The sequence below is a fragment of the Lepidochelys kempii genome, chromosome 6, assembly GCF_965140285.1.
Source record: "Lepidochelys kempii isolate rLepKem1 chromosome 6, rLepKem1.hap1, whole genome shotgun sequence".
Lineage (NCBI taxonomy): Eukaryota > Metazoa > Chordata > Testudines > Cheloniidae > Lepidochelys > Lepidochelys kempii.
Genome location: NC_136385.1, coordinates 83,946,158 through 83,962,282, shown reverse-complemented (window position 1 = coordinate 83,962,282; position 16,125 = coordinate 83,946,158). Strand labels below are relative to the sequence as shown.

Sequence of the window (16,125 nt, the reverse complement as noted above, 5' to 3'; positions counted from 1 at the left end):
GCATTGTAATACAGTCTTTAAATACATCATAAACTACTGAATGTGATCAAATTATTTTTGACTCGGGACCCCTATAGAAATAATACAATAACTGTGAAAACTGTTATAGTTTAAATCAAAATACAGGGAGACCAGAATTAATTGTTACTACATTAACAACAGCGTGGCAGCCATATTATGTGTACCACAATTGAAAAGATCTGGTTTTCCATTTCTCTCTGCCTAAAATGAATATAATTATACTCACAGGATTTGACTTCATCTCCATAAGGTTGTCGAGGATACGTGTGACTGGCAGATTCTGTGGAAGAGAATTTGAAACTTGAGTTGCAAAAATATTTACTAAGAAATACGCAGAAGCTGTTCTGCAGCCCAACCATATTATATGGACTGTTGAATTTTGTAATTTATAGCACACTCAAATTTGTTACTTTGAGCTGCTTTACTGTAATGTTCTGCAGGGAAAATAACTGTTCTAGGTTATTTTCTGTACAGAATAGTTAATAGGTCCAGAAATTTTAAAGTAACAAATAAAATACCAATGATTTTTTAAAAGGAGTAGGTAAAATTGCTTTTTAAATAGTAACCATATACTTGCCATATAAATGACTTATTTTATATTAAAATAAAATGAAACAATGAAGAACTATACTAAAATCTCCATGGAAGAGCACAGTGCATCTCCCAGAGCAAGACTACATTTGAGAAACATGCTCCTTCCCTTTCTTTTGCTATTCTTCCCTGGTCAAATAAGCAGCTGCCTCCAGAAAACAACAGATTTAAATTTCAATGTATTTCACAACCCCCACCACCCAAATCATAACAATTACGCAAGTACATGTACCACATGCTTGAAATGGTTTGCCATACCATAGGCCTAGTGAGGTTGGTCTTATTTAGCAGTTTTCAAGCAGTGCAAGGACATGCTTTAAAAACTTGATTTGTTTAAAAAATCTGCAGTTTGCTTCTTTAGACATACAGCAATTCTTTTTTCCAAAGATTGTGGCTGAATCCTTAGCTGCGCTCAGTAAGCTGAGGCAGGAGACACAAAGGAGCCATTTACAACTTCTGAATCCTAGGGCCTGTTCTATCCACTGCACGGTTTAGGACAATCCTAGCTTATTTTGGCTTGTAACAGTCCCTAGAGATTGATATGAGGGTCGAGGATGGCAACAACCCCCCTCCAATCTGGTGCAACCAGAATTTTCCTGAGGAGGGGGCCCAGAGCTCTCCCTCTACTGCACCTGCACCCAGCCCTGAGCTCTCCCCTGCCACTTCCCCATTCCCCGGTCTGAACTCTCTCATGATGCCTCTGCAAGCAAAACTGTGCTCTCCCCACTGCACCCAGCTCCCTCCTGCTGCCTCTCACTCTTCCCCACACATTGCCCAGTACCCAGCCCCAAGCTCTTACCCAGATAGGTGGTCATGTTGAAGAGCACCCTACCCACTAGGGGTCAGGCAGTTCTGAGAGCCCCAGACCCTATACTCTTTCTAGATCTCTGTTGCCCCAGGAAGCACCAAAAGCCTGCATCCAGTCCTCCCACCCTCCTGGTGCCCCCTGGTCTGCTTCTCCCTGGGGGTGCCCAATGTCCATAGGTGCTGAAAGGAGTATAAGAGTGGGGGGTGGGACGCACACCAAGCAGGTGCATGAGGTTGCAGTGACATTCAAATTTAGCCTGGTTCCCCCTCTGTCATGATAGAGGTATGGCCAGGCAAAATTTGAACAAGTGGCTTTCAGACCTGGTGCAAAGGTTTGCAACACCACTCAAATTTGAACCGGTTGCCATTCCGTCATGCCAACAGGGATGTTATTACACCCCTCATCTCCAGTTGGCGTCTCCTTGCCTTCCTCCTCCCCTCCTCTGGTTGCATCCCTGCTCCATGGGGTTAAGGAGGCTGGGAGACAGTGGAACAGAGCATCTCCTCATGACAGACAAATCCTCACCTGCCACCTTAGTATAGCCACGGGACAAGGAAAAGGCCAAAATTTTCTGTTAGGAATTACAAAAGTTAACAAAATATACTATCAAGTTTATGAAAGACATTTATTTGTTAATATCAGGTTCTTTCATCATTCATGCCACAGATGTTCTCTGCATAAAGAGCAAACAGAAGTTCCATGTAAATTTGCAACACTGGCAGAAGATATAACAACCAAGTGAAGACAATGCTGATACAATAAATGGTTAACACTTTTATAGAATGCGTGCTGCTGTTGAGCTTCTCCTGTAAGCCAAACTAGTTGAATTTCAGGAAATGTGTTCAGCCAGCTGAAGGATCTGATATCCAAGTGTATTTACAAAGTTCTTTTCTAATGGCCAACAGAAATATAAGCCTTGAGCAGAACTCAACTGAGTAGCTTTAATTCTATTTGCCTGGGATTAGCTAAGAAATCAGCCTGCAAAATAAAATCCCCCAAATTCTCTTGATAGACCATTATCTTTGGTCCTAATTCTATTTCAATATCAGTGCAATATATAATGAGCTGTGTGTGTTTATTCAAATATTAATTTTTTATCTAAGTCATTGTTAAAAAGCAATCTACTGAACTTTTTACTATTACTCTGCTACTGCTTCATTGTCTTTACCGTATCAAGTGAAAAGCTCTCAGTGAAAGCCAGAGAGGTTTTTTTTTTTTTTTTTTAAATTATTATTATTACAGTACAATATACCCAAATGAAAAGCCAACTCAACAATGTAGGATGGGATTCTCAGTGAAATCTATGATCTTTATCCATTCAATATTAAATATGCCTTATAATTCAAGTTTTAGCTGTACCTACTTTTTGTACTCCTAATTTGCCATAAACACACCACCTACAGGTGGCAATATATATGTGCCATATAAAATGTACCACATGGTTCTGCACTTTATCATACAATTTTGATTGCCTCATCTGCATTCTGCTCACTAATCCATAAAACTGAAGTATAACAAATGAAACAGAAGAGGCAATGAGAAAGCCAGGAGCAAGTGACACAGGACAAAAGATTTTTTCTTTAAGCTAAATAGAATGCAGTTTGAGACCATTCATCACTACAATGTTATAGCATCAGGAAAACAGTGAGTCTCAAGGTTAAAGATAGCAACAAGGTTCTTTCCAGATTGTTTTAACTCATTTTTTATCATGAACCTCAAAATTTGGAGAACCACTGATCTGAAGGCATGAAAAAGATGTGAACAAAGTGGTAAGATTTTAAGTAGGAGATGGGAAATCTGGAGATGCTAGATGCTTGCTCTGTAAATGAACAACAACATAAAAAAGACAAACTAAGATGAAAAGGCTAGGAATATGGTAAAACAAGCACAAAAAATGTAGCCTTGTACTGTTAAAGGGTGAAAAACCAAACTAAATGCATCCAAAGATATTGTGCTGGAAAGGAGGCAATAATTCCCCTTGGAGATTTGCTGAGAGAAGGAAGGTCAGAGAGGAAGGACAGTCCAATGGCTAGGGCACTAGCCTACGACTTTGAAAACCTGGATTCAATTCCCTGCTCCACTAGAGACTCCTGTGTGATGCTGTGTGTCACTTAGCTTCTCTGTACCTCACTTCCTCATCCAGAAAATGGGGATAATAGCACTTCCCTACCCCACAGGGAAGTTGTGAAGATAAATACATTAGGTGCTTAATGACTTTGTTTCAGTTTTCACCAAGAAGGTTGGTGGCGATTGGATGTCTAACATAGTAAATACCAGTGAAAATGAGGTAGGATCAGAGGCTAAAATAGGGAAAGAACAAGTCAAAAATTACTTAGAAAAGTTAGATTTTTCAAGTCACCAGTGCCTGATGAAATGCATCCTAGAATACTCAAGGAGCTAACTGAGGAGATATCTGAGTCATTAGCGATTATCTTTGAAATGTCATGGAAGACGGGAGAGATTCCAGAAGACTGGAAAAGGGCAAATATAGTGCCAATCTATAAAAAGGGAAATAAGGACAACTTGGGGAATTACAGACTAGTCAGCTTAACTTCTGTACCGGGAAAATAATTAAGTAATCAATTTGCAAACATCTAGAAGATAGTAAGGTGATAAGTAACAGTCAGCATGGATTTGTCAAGAATAAATCATGTCAAACCAACCTGATAGCTTTCTTTGATAGGGTGACAAGCCTTGTGGATGGGGGGAAGCAGCAGACGTGGTATATCTTGACTTTAGTAAAGCTTTTGATACTGACAGGTTTCAGAGTAACAGCCGTGTTAGTCTGTATTCGCAAAAAGAAAAGGAGTACTTGTGGCACCTTAGAGACTAACCAATTTATTTGAGCATAAGCTTTCGTGAGCTACAGCTCACTCATGAAGTGAGATGTAGCTCACGAAAGCTTATGCTCAAATAAATTGGTTAGTCTCTAAGGTGCCACAAGTACTCCTTTTCCTTTTGATACTGTCTCACATGACCTTCTCATAAACAAACTAGGGAAATGCAACGTAGATGGAGCTACTATAGGGTGGATGCATAACTGGAAAACCGTTCCCAAAGAGCAGTTATTAGTGGTTCAAGGGCATAACGAGTAGGGTCCCACAGGGATCAGTTCTGGGTTCAGTTCTGTTCAACATCTTCATCAATGATTTAGATAATGGTATAGAAAGTAAACTTATAAAGTCTACGAATGATATTAAGATGGGAGGGGTAGTAAGTGCTTTGGAGGACAGGATTATAATTCAAAATGATCTGGACAAACTGGTGAAATGGTCTGAAGTAAATAGGATGAAATTCAATAAGCACAAATGCAAAATACTCCATTTAGGAAGGAATAATCAGTTGCACATGTACAAAATGGGAAATGACTGCCTAGGAAGGAGTACTGCGGAAAGGGATCTGAGGATCATAGTGGACCATGTGCTAAATAAGAGTCAACAGTGTAATACTGTTGGAAAAAAAAAACAAACAAAAAACCAAACATAATTCTGGGATATATTAGTAGGAGTGTTGTAAGCAAGACACGAGAAGAAATTCTTCTACTCTACTCTGCGCTAATTAGGCCTCAACTGGAGTATTGTGTCTAGTTCTGGGCACTATATTTCAGGAAAGTTGGGGAGAAATTGGAGAAAGTCCAGAGAAGAGCAACAAAAATTATTAGAGGTCGAGAAAACAAGACCTATGAGGGAAGATTGAAAAAACTGGGTTTGTTTAGTCTGCAAAAAAGAAGACTGAGAGGGAACATAACAGTTTTCAAGTACATAAAAAGTCATTACAAGGAGGAGGGAGAAAAATTGTTCTTCTTAAACTCTTAGGACAGGACAAGAAGCAAGGGCTTAAACTGCAGCAAGGGAGGTTTAGGTTGGCTATTAGGAAAAACTTCCTGTCAGGGTGGTTAAGCACTGGAATAAATTGCCTAGGGAGACTGTGGAATCTCCATCACTGGAGATTTTTAAGAACAGGTTAGAGAAACACTTGTCAGGGATGGTCTAGATAATACTTAGTCCCACCATGAGTGCAGGGGATTGAACTAGATGACCTCTCCAGTGCTATGATTCTATGATTAAAACTATGAGGGGGCCATATAAATAGCTGGATAGCTTCCCCACTAGAATGAGGAAGGAATGGTAGAAAAATGTTTGAGGGAGAAAGAAAAAGAGCCAACAGAGTTGGAATGGATTGATAAGGATCCTGATAGAAAACAAACATAAGGAGGTAAAAGACTTAAATTGAGTTTAGGGTGCTTTCTCTCTGCGAGGAGATGTATTCTACATAACTCACATGAAAATGTTTGATTTTGATGTAACTTAAATAAGATCGTTTGACAACACTCAAATTCCTCAAACTCTGAGGGAAATGTTTGGGATTATAGGTGCTGGAACTAGGTTTCAAGTGGTTTCCATCATATACAGGGTTTACAGTTTTGTAAATGGCTATCAGCATCCCTACTATCAAAATTGTTCCAGCACCCTACAGTTGGGATAAAAGAAATCTAAAGTTGTTATAACAGGGGTCTTGATATCTGGGTTCTGTTCCCAGCTTTGCCACTGATTTTCTGCGGGTTTTTTTTGTTTTTGTTTTGCTTTTAGCACCTTACCAAATCTTTCTGTTCCTCTCTAACTATTTGTATAACCTTTTCTCATTTTCTTAATTTTAACCCTGGTTTGTTTTTATTATATATGCATCATTATGAGTTTCAGATAAAAATATCTGAAGTTAAATTTTACATAAATATAAAACTAGTACCAAAAATGTAAAATTGACTACTAATTAGCAAGTTGAAATTTATATGGAAAAACTGCTTCTTTTCAAATTCCTTAATGGGGTAAAAATATACAATATCACCATCAACTAGAAGGCAACTGGTTAGCATTTACAAAGGTATTATTGTTTTCTAGTTCTTCGGACACTTTTGTTTTAAAAAAGTATTAAAATTAAACAGGAAAAATACAATGATTAAACAAATAGAAAATAACCTAACTATACTAATATAACTTCAATAAAAGTGACTTCTTTTTAAAAGAATAGATATGAATGATGACAGGAAGAAGCAAAATGTTAATTTTACTATCACCATATACTTTGATTTATGTTTTAAAAGCACACATCTAGAAAAGTGAAATGATTGGTAACATTTGTATGTCTTATTCAGTTATGAAAGGAAAGGATATTATTTCTTATTTATATTATTTTCTATTATTCTTTGTTTTACGTGAATTAGAAACATAACACAAGTATTAATTTTTATAAGTACCCAGTATAAAAGAAGTTTGAGAATAAAAGACTTAATTATTCACTTTCCTTACATTAACCTTACGTGAATTTTTTGTGTTATTTTAGCTGAATGTTATTTAACTGGCACTAAAGATGTTAACACTAAAGTTGTAATGAAATTTCTGCTTATGACACTAGCCAGCCTTCAAAGTTAACTGTAACTGTTAAGTGAGGTAATTTTATTAACTCATGTTTACATTTGATTACATTTACACTTGTTGTGCTTAAATTGTTTGTGAAGCTAATTTTTCACCACTGAATAGTACTGATGAATTAAATCTTGTATTTTACTTTTAGCAGCCTTAACCCATAGTCTTATCTTGAACACCGTAAGTAAAAGTGGACTTTTCGTTATTATTATTTAATATTTATAATCCAGTAGTATCCAGAAGTTGTGGTCAAAATCAGGTGCCAGGATTAGTGCAAATGAAGATAGACATGAGGGCCTGCTCTTAAGAACCTGCAATCTAAGAAGGCAAGTAGCATATTAATCTTGGGATAAAGGGAGGCAAATATACACAATCTATGGCAGTTGCAGCCAGAGATTAAAAAACCCCCACTCATTTGTTATTTTACTTTTTTTTGTTTTACAATTATTTAAATATCAACCAACTGCCCCTGGTCCTATTCATTCCAAGTGGCTGATTTCTCGTATGTGTTGTGGCAGAAATAGGTTTCGAGTAGAGAACTGAGGGAAGAAAGGACAATAGCCTTACAGGTCAGTTCAAGGGTGATAATTATTAGTAAACATTTATATTATGTTTAATATAATTGTCCAATCCCCACTGCACTGGGAACTCTCTGGACACAAGTACGAGATCATGCCTGCCCTGGTGGGCCCTCAATCTAGAACACCCCAAAACACACATATATGTTGATGAATTGGCATAGCTTCGTTAGTTATGTTTTGTTGTTTTTATTTTACTTTTCAATTTTTTAAATTGGAAGTGGAGGTGGAGGGAATGGCAGGAATGGGGAAGTTATTAGGAGTAAGGGAGCAGGAAAAAGGAAGGAAAGGGAAGAGGGACAGTCACAGCTTATCACATGTCTAGCTATAACTGGACATCACAGCAGAAATGAGGGATTTGAAAGAGTATATGGTAAGCAGCTGTATAGATTATATCATGGAGCTTTCCATGCAAAAGGGGCATATGGAAGTAAGTGTGGAGATGTTTATGGGAGGTGCAGACAGGGCTGGCATCACTGATGGAGCAAGAAGTTGGGGTATGAGAAAGAAGCATAATACAAAAACAGGAATGAAAAAGTATGGGGCAGAATTCAAGGGTGTGCAGATACTATTGTGATGATCAGGATATAAGACCCTAAATAGAATGGAATGCTTTGAAGGTTAGGACAAGAAGCATGAATTTGATTTGGTGGAAGAATGAAAGCCAGTGTTGGAATTCTAAAAGGGAAGCAATGTTGTCAAAGTCATAGACAAGGAAAATGATCTTAGCAACTTTGTTTGGGTAGACTGGAGGGTAGTGATGTGGTTGTAAGGGAGAAGCGGTTGTAGTAATCAGGATGAGGGCCTGAGCAAGAGTTACAATAAGCTTGAGGAGAATTTAGATAATGACTGAATTGACAATGTCTTGCTGAAAGAATATACATCAGAAAAGGAAATTCCAAAGTATAAGTTAGATACCAATTAAATTGAAAAAGATGTTGAACAAAAAAGAACATAAACCCCTGCCTGAGTGCTGCCCCAGAAAAAAAAAAGGCTAACATTAAAACAAATGTCCCCCCCCCCCAAAAAACAACAACCTTGCAGCATGCTTAAAAATCATGCAAAAAGGCATCTTATTTGGCTATCCCAAGGAGTCTTAACATATACAATACTGGGCACAAGAGTTAAAAGCCAGATCAGAAACCTTATAAACCTGCATTTTACAGCTTCTCAATCAGTCAATGAATCTCCAAAACAAAAAAGTCAGACAGTAAGTTCTGTTTCAACTTGTTGTCAACTAAGCTATTAGGTTTTAAAGCCAGGTATGTGTAAAAGCTTTTGTAATTTCCCTCAACAAGAGTCAGTCACAGTGGGTCTCATATGAAATATCACTATTAGACATTGTTGCAAGAAATAAATGTTTTAAACAGGTCTTTGGCAAACAATGTAAAAGCAGCACTTTTAAATTATTTTCTTAACTTATAAATATTTCATTATGTCTTACTGATCCTAACTGTATAATCTAATGCATAACCTCTATTCACAATCATATTCCTGTAGAATTAGCCTCACAAATTGCCTTATAAAAGCTATGGAAACCCGTTAAAAAGCTTTTTGTGACAGTTAATATTTTTGATGCACAAAAGATATTCTGATCATAAAGCAATAGAGTGAAAAAAATACTTAAGATCAGAAGAAAAATCAATTTGATTTTTTTTTCTTTTGGCTTTTGCTCAGCTACTAGATCAGCCTATACTAAGACCTTCTATTTGGAAAAAAAAAGTTTTAATTTTATTTAGTTCTTAGGTTGCAGAACCAAGGCTATTTAAAACAAAAATAAATGAGAAATTCAATGTATTAAAATCTGTTTATTCCATTCATTCTTCTATGGCCCATCATTTTAATGGTATTACTGCAACATTTTCATCATAGGTTTCAGAGTAACAGCCGTGTTAGTCTGTATTCGCAAAAAGAAAAGGAGTACTTGTGGCACCTTAGAGACTAACCAATTTATTTGAGCATAAGCTTTCGTGAGCTACAGCCGATGAAGTGAGCTGTAGCTCAAATAAACTGGTTAGTCTCTAAGGTGCCACAAGTACTCCTTTTCTATTTTCATCATACAATGTTCAGGAAATTCAAATGAATGTTTCCTATAACAATTTAGCCAATCTAAATCCCCCCAGGAGTTGACTTTTAACTTATGATAACCATAACCTGAGTTTAAGATTTCAACCACAAGACTGAATTTACATATAAACTGTATAAAGGAGTGATGATATTTTTGAGACAACTCATGATTGGCAGAGTTACAAGTGAGTTATACTATGAAATATTTTTCTTAAGTGAAGCTAAATGTCATAAGAGAAGGCAATGTGGCCTAGTCGATAGCACACTAGACTGGCACTGAGACAACCTGACTTCTATTTCCAGCTCTGCTGCTGGTCTGTTGGGTGACCTTGGACAAATCATTTCATCTCTGTGTGACTCGGTTTCTCCACCTGTAAAATATGGATAATGATATTTGACCTCCTTTATAAAGTTCTTTGAGATCTACTGTTGAAAACTGCTATATAAGACCCAGGTATTATTATTAGACTTGTTACTCTTTTCCATGCTACAGTTCTTCAAGGCTGAGGTTGTTTTATATTTTAGATGTGCTAAATTAGAAGTGCCTGATATGTGAATGAACAGAAGGATCAAAATAGTATTAGACTTTCAATAATTTTGGAATGGTTACTGACAAAATATGAGATAATCTAAGGAAAAACAGCACATGTCCACATATTCTGTGTTTATGAAGGTTATGGGTATTTATTAAAAAATACCTAAAGATGCATATTTACTCCTTTCATGGTGTTGAAATTAGTTTGCAGAGGGAACTGGTGGACCTAAGACATTTATTACACTTTTTGGGAGCAAATGCCCCTTGAGCATAGGGCCTCACAGGGATAATTTAGGATATTATTCATGGACGATAAGCTTCTCAACAGTGAAAAATAATCTGTTTACAAATTAAAAGCTATAATCAAAATATAAAAAACAAATAATGTATTTATACTATATGCATAAGGAGTCTTAGAGAAGGTCTGTTATGCTTAATTTTGTATCCTTAGCACCATTCATTTTAATAAAATGTATTACATGGATAAACTATGGTCAAATATTTGTCTGAAATGTGCCATCAAAGCAGTCTAAAAATATCATTTGTTGTTTTCCATTCTTAAACTCACTTGTTGTTTCAATACCAAATTCTTCACTCCTTCCATCACAAACTGTGAGCCCGTATTCATAACACGTGAAAACAGACTGAAAAACAAAGACAACACAATATATGAATTTGACAAGTCTGCAGAACTTTCATATAATTTTAACCTGCTATTCATTAAACAAAATGGTATGCTGTAGTAAAACTGTGCCCTCAACCATTATATTAAGTTTTTTTTTTGTTGGCAGACTGAACAAAACCAGCAGTTTTTAATATTAACTTTGTGTTTTCTCAGATGCTACTCCATATGCACATCCCCAAAGCCACTTCTTTGTCCTTACAGCTCTCCTCTGCCAAGTGCTCTACAAAAAACTTGACAATAGTTAGACAGCCAGTGTGCTGCGACCATCGCTTTTCATGATGTTCAGTTTGGTCTCATTGTTACCTTTTGCTCCACCTGTCTGCTGTATCTTGTCTTAGACTGTAAGCTCTTCAGAGCAGGGATCTTCTTTTTTGTTATGTATGTGAGCAGCATCTGGCACAGAGAGACCCTGATCCATGACTGGGTCCCCCAAGGTACCACAATAAATAAATAAATAATAAATAAACAAACAAATAAAAATAATCAGCTGATATGACTCAATGACAAGAATAAGTTCGAGGTACGTTACAGATTGTTGTAATAAGCCACAAATTCAGTGTCTCTGTTCACCCTGTGGGTGAACACTTTTTACAAAGCAATCTCTCTGTATCTGACCTATTAGTCGTTATCCTTAAAGGAAATCTGCACAAACACTTTCAAAACATGAGCCTGGGAGCTTAAATTCATAAGTCTGCTAGACACTAAAAATCATGGACTGGCCATAAATCCAGTATCTCCATTCAGTCCATGATTTTTAGTGTCTAGATGGTAGAGCTGAGTGGAGGACTGCTTCCCCAAAGGAAGCATCAGCAGAGGAGTCCTGCACCGAGGTATAATGTCTTACAGACATGTGAGCAAAGCTCCACATGACCGCTCTACAGGTATCAAGGAGAGGCACCTCCTGAAGTGATGCCATAGTTGTTGCTTGTGCTCTTGTGAAATGAGCTTTTACCCCCTGGGACAGCTGATAGCGGAGTAGAATGCAGCCAGAGATCCATTTGGAGACTCTCCGAGTGGCGATGGCATGCCCCCTGATTCTTTCTGTTATAGTGACGAATAGTCTCAGGGACTTCCTGATTGGTTTTGTTCTTTACAGGTAAAAGACCAAGGCCCACCAAATATTGAGGGAATGGAGTCTTCATTCCTCTGAGGAAGCATGCAGTTTTGGGAGAACACAGGTAAGTGAATCGATTGGGTGTGAATTTGGGGTATAGATGCAAAGAATCCTTATCCTTATGGAATATAGTGTAAGGAGGATATGCCATCACCGATCCAAGCTCGCCAAACCTTCTAGCTGAGGTAATGGCTACGGGGAAAGTGACCTTCATGGAAAGGAAAGACATGGAGCAAGAAACTAAAGATTCAAAGGGGGGACTTGTAAGTACAGAGAGAACAAGGTTCAGGTTCCACTAGGGAGCAGGCTTCTGAACAGGTGCGAACATTCTGATTAGGCATTTCCAGAATCTAGTGGTCACTGGATGTGTGAAGATCGAGTAGCCCTGAGAAAGTGGATAGTATGCACTGATTGCTGCCAAGTGGACTTGCAAGGAGCTAATGGACAGGCCTGATATCTTCAGAGAAAGGATATAATCCAAGATGAGAGGAATATCTGCAGTTTCTAGGAGAATGCTATTTTGATGTGCCAAGAAGAAAAGCACCTCCATTTAGCAAGGTAACAACTTCTAGTAGAGTCCTTCCTACTATAAGAAAGGATGTCTCGCACAGCTGTGGAGCATGAACATCCTAAGGATGACGCCCAACCAAATATCAAGCCCTGAGAGGTGGAGCAAATGCAGACCGGGGTGCTTGATCCTGGTGTTCCACTGGGTCAGGAGCTCGGCAAACATTGGGAAGATGACTGGTAGTCGGGATGCCATTAATAGGAGGTTGGGACACCAAAACTGTCTGGGCCAGTAGGAGGTGATCAGGATGACCCAGGCCCTGTGCTGCCAGATTTGTGTAGAACTCATGGCAGGAGCTGTAGTGGAGGGAAGGCATAGTTAAACTAGTCCGACCAGGGAAGCAGCAGAGCATCACCCTGGGAGTGGTGACCGTGGCCCCTCTGGAGCTATATGTTATGCATTTTCTCTTCATCTGAGTGGCAAAGAGATCCCTGGTTGGGGTTCCCCATAGAGCGAAAATATTGCGCAGGACCAAGTCGTGGTGCTCCCACCCATGGTTGACTGCAAAATGTCTGTGATGGAGCCTGGAAGCACATTTTGCTTCCCCGGAAGGTAGGCTGCTGATAGGTGATTCAACTGCTCACACACCAGCTCTATAAGCTGACTGCTTCTGTACACAAGGAGATGGTGTTATCTCTCTGGAGATGGAGGGGCCCAATGAAGGAGGGAATTCCAGATCTGGGAAAGTGAAAATGTCCTGTGGAGTTGCAACAGATTCAGATCTCCCGGGTGTGAAAGGGATTTTACTTGTTCAAGCCATTGGAGCTGGGGCAGACTGTGTAGCTACCAAGGCAGAAGGTGCTGTGGTTAGGTGAAACTCACGATGATTGGTCTTTGTTGGTGCTGGCAGATCCCGGGGTTTGGGAGGTACTGACAATGATGGTATTGATGGTTCATTACTGATGTAGCCCAATGCTTATGGGCTTTCTCGTCATGACTCTGGGACTTAGTACATCCTAAGTTTTCAGGGCTCTGAGCTGATGGGTGTGCTCAGAGCCTAATCTGACTTCCTTGAAGTGGATTTAGAGGAAGAATTAGTCTCATGCTTATGAGAGTGTTTCCTGGATTCTTACCAAGATCCCCCTAGCGGGTCTGTGGGGGCAGGTTCTCCTGCACCAGGGTCAGACTTCACAGTAGAAGGCACATGCCTTGCTGAATCAGGCTGATGTATGAGGGGAGAGGTGTGTCCCTGGTCTGGGTCCAATTGAGGCCTCATGACCTTCTCCATGAGGTATTTCTGGAGACAAAGTTCCTGCTCTTCTCGGATATGGCTGGGGAACAATTGGCAGATACTGCATCTTGCTGTGATGTAGACTTCCCCAAAGCAGGACAGGCAATGCTGGTGGGCGTCGCTGACTGAGAAGGATATTGGGCAGGAAGCACAGTTTGAAGCATGGAGTCCTGGGCATAAGCTGGTACTTGAAGGGGGTACGCCGGGGAGGAGGGGTGTCCCCCGAAAACACTAAATGTAAACTGTAAGAAGTCTATAAAATAGCAAATTGCAATCTGTAAAAACTGTACAAGATGTTAAAACTATGTACAAAACTCAATCTCATTTTGTAAGATGAAGCCAAAGCTATGAAGAACTGGAAGTTCCAACCCAGACCATGCAGCAGTGAGAAGGAACTGGAGAGAAAGTCATTTTGCCTAGCTCTTTATCCCCTCCGGTGGAGGTACAAGGTAAACCAGGGCGCATGCGCAGAACAACAGACGCTAATTTCAAATTCTTTGGCTCGGGGTACATGCGTACACCCATGCTGAAATACAATAGGAACCATCACTCAAAGGAGAACTAAAAGATTGAGCTCATTTTTTTTTAAACTACACATAGCTAAATTTATTTCAACTGTAGTTTCAGCTTTATTATGTGGAATCTAATAAAAAACAGTCATTTTAAAGGTTATTTATTACTGAATGCTCTCAGTGCTTATAAAATAAATTAATAAATAATACAAGATTTACTAGGAATTTTGGTAAATGAATTAAAAAACTTACCCCAATGGTTTAGCTGTAGCATTTCCATAGCTGGTAGGAGCTGAAGCCATCTTGGCAAAAGCCCTATTAAAGAAATGTTATAATCAAGTGCTGAATTTGTTTTCACTGTTATACTACTACATCTTCTCTTTCTATGAAGACCATTGTGGAAGACCTCCTGGCCATCTGAGAATGGAAATGGCTCTGCCTCTAAAATCTGTCATTGGATAATTGAGCAAATTACAAACATCTCTCTCCTTTTATTAAAAACTGAATGCATCCCTTTCATAATAGCTTTTGCCATTCTCAAGCTTATAGCTATAATGAGATATAGTTAGAAACCCAAAGAAATTAGAGTATAGTACCTAGAATTAGAATTAGAATTCAGGATGAGGATGGATGAAAGATAGATTTCTCCTTTTATAAGATCTAATATTTCATACATAGATAAGCAGGATGGCCCACAAGACTGAACCAAGGATCAGAAAGCCAGGAATTCTGAATTTAAACTAGGCTCTGCTACGGAGTCACTCAGTTGCCTTCAGCAAATTACTCATTTGTGTCAAGAAAAACATATCAAGTGTATTGTTCAAAATCAAGTTTAATACCATTCTCACGTATGTTAGAGTTCGATTTAGAAGTGTTCACATGTATTGTAAAACAAGTGACAGCAAAATTATGTAAGAACCACAATTCGTTAGACATTAAAAGTAATACACAATTTGCACAAATCCTGGCTGCAGTAGTTTATGTATCTGTTTTCAACTTCCCCACAATTATCTGCAGTTTTATGAAGAAGAAAAATTTAACTTACTTCCATTGTTTTATATAGTTCAAGGGAGTAAGATTACATCCTGCATCCATCAATGCTTTTTTGTATTGCTCCAAATCAGCCTGAAATCATATATAGGAGAATTACAACTGCTTTCCACTATTCTAAATCAAACTGTCCTTGCATAGACAGATGACAAAATATGTAGATATTTTTCTCCCCTAAACATGTTAAATAAGCAGTATAAATGCAACTTATTTTGCTTTTGAAAAGAAAATTTAAAAAATTCGAACTAACTTTAGGAGCTGGCAAATAAAAACTACGTTTAGAGATAGTTAAGATTATGGCAGGACACATCCTTCAGGTTTTCACTTCCATCTCCAAGGGACACCCAAAATCAGTATGTACTCAACTTGCTTGAAATGCAAATCCTTCACAGTGAGTGACCTCATATGTTTTTCTATCAGTTAGATCAAGGAGCATGTGACTAACACATTCAATGCATTTGCGACATTATTTGGTGTCAGGTAACTATTACGGTTTTGAACTAGAGTGCAAGTTGTATGGGAATCTTATGCAACTACTGTACCATTTCCCCACACAGACCAGAACCCCCTAATCTTCATATCCCTAGCATAAGCCCTTACTATTTGAACAACAGGAATAACTGCTAGCTCTTTTGTTGACCAGCCAGTGGAGGAAGAGTAGCCACACGCTTTCCCAATGGGTTACACAATTGCTTGCCAGTATTCTATTCCTGACTCATAATCTTGGATTCTATCCATGGATCGTGGAGAGGAGTGTAGTTTATAGTGGTTAGAGATAGGATAACCACAAGTAATTTAGTGACTGACAGGCAGTGTGGCATACTGGATAAGATAAGGGTTGGTAATGTTCGAGACCTGAGTTCTGCACGTTCAGTGACCTTGCAAAAGCTCTCTGTTAACTTATTTAAAAGATGGTGAGAGGAGACAGGGCTCAGCAGCTCT

The 16,125-nt window shown here is 38.5% G+C and overlaps 1 protein-coding gene across 3 annotated transcripts in view; it reads right to left on the bottom strand.

The window, feature by feature from the left end:
- Window positions 1–16,125, bottom strand: part of SCFD1 (sec1 family domain containing 1) — a 124,495-nt gene that overhangs the window by 32,973 nt on the left and 75,397 nt on the right. Inside the window, exons 17-20 of one of the 3 annotated variants that reach the window (XM_073348922.1) lie at window positions 15,179–15,258; window positions 14,386–14,448; window positions 10,592–10,667; window positions 248–301 (exon numbers count right to left, since the gene is read on the bottom strand). In XM_073348922.1, the coding sequence (XP_073205023.1) occupies window positions 248–301; window positions 10,592–10,667; window positions 14,386–14,448; window positions 15,179–15,258 (273 nt within the window). Of the gene's footprint in view, window positions 1–247; window positions 302–9,701; window positions 9,860–10,591; window positions 10,668–14,385; window positions 14,449–15,178; window positions 15,259–16,125 lie in introns of those variants that run through there. The other 2 variants (XM_073348923.2, XM_073348924.1) reach the window with 2 other exon arrangements.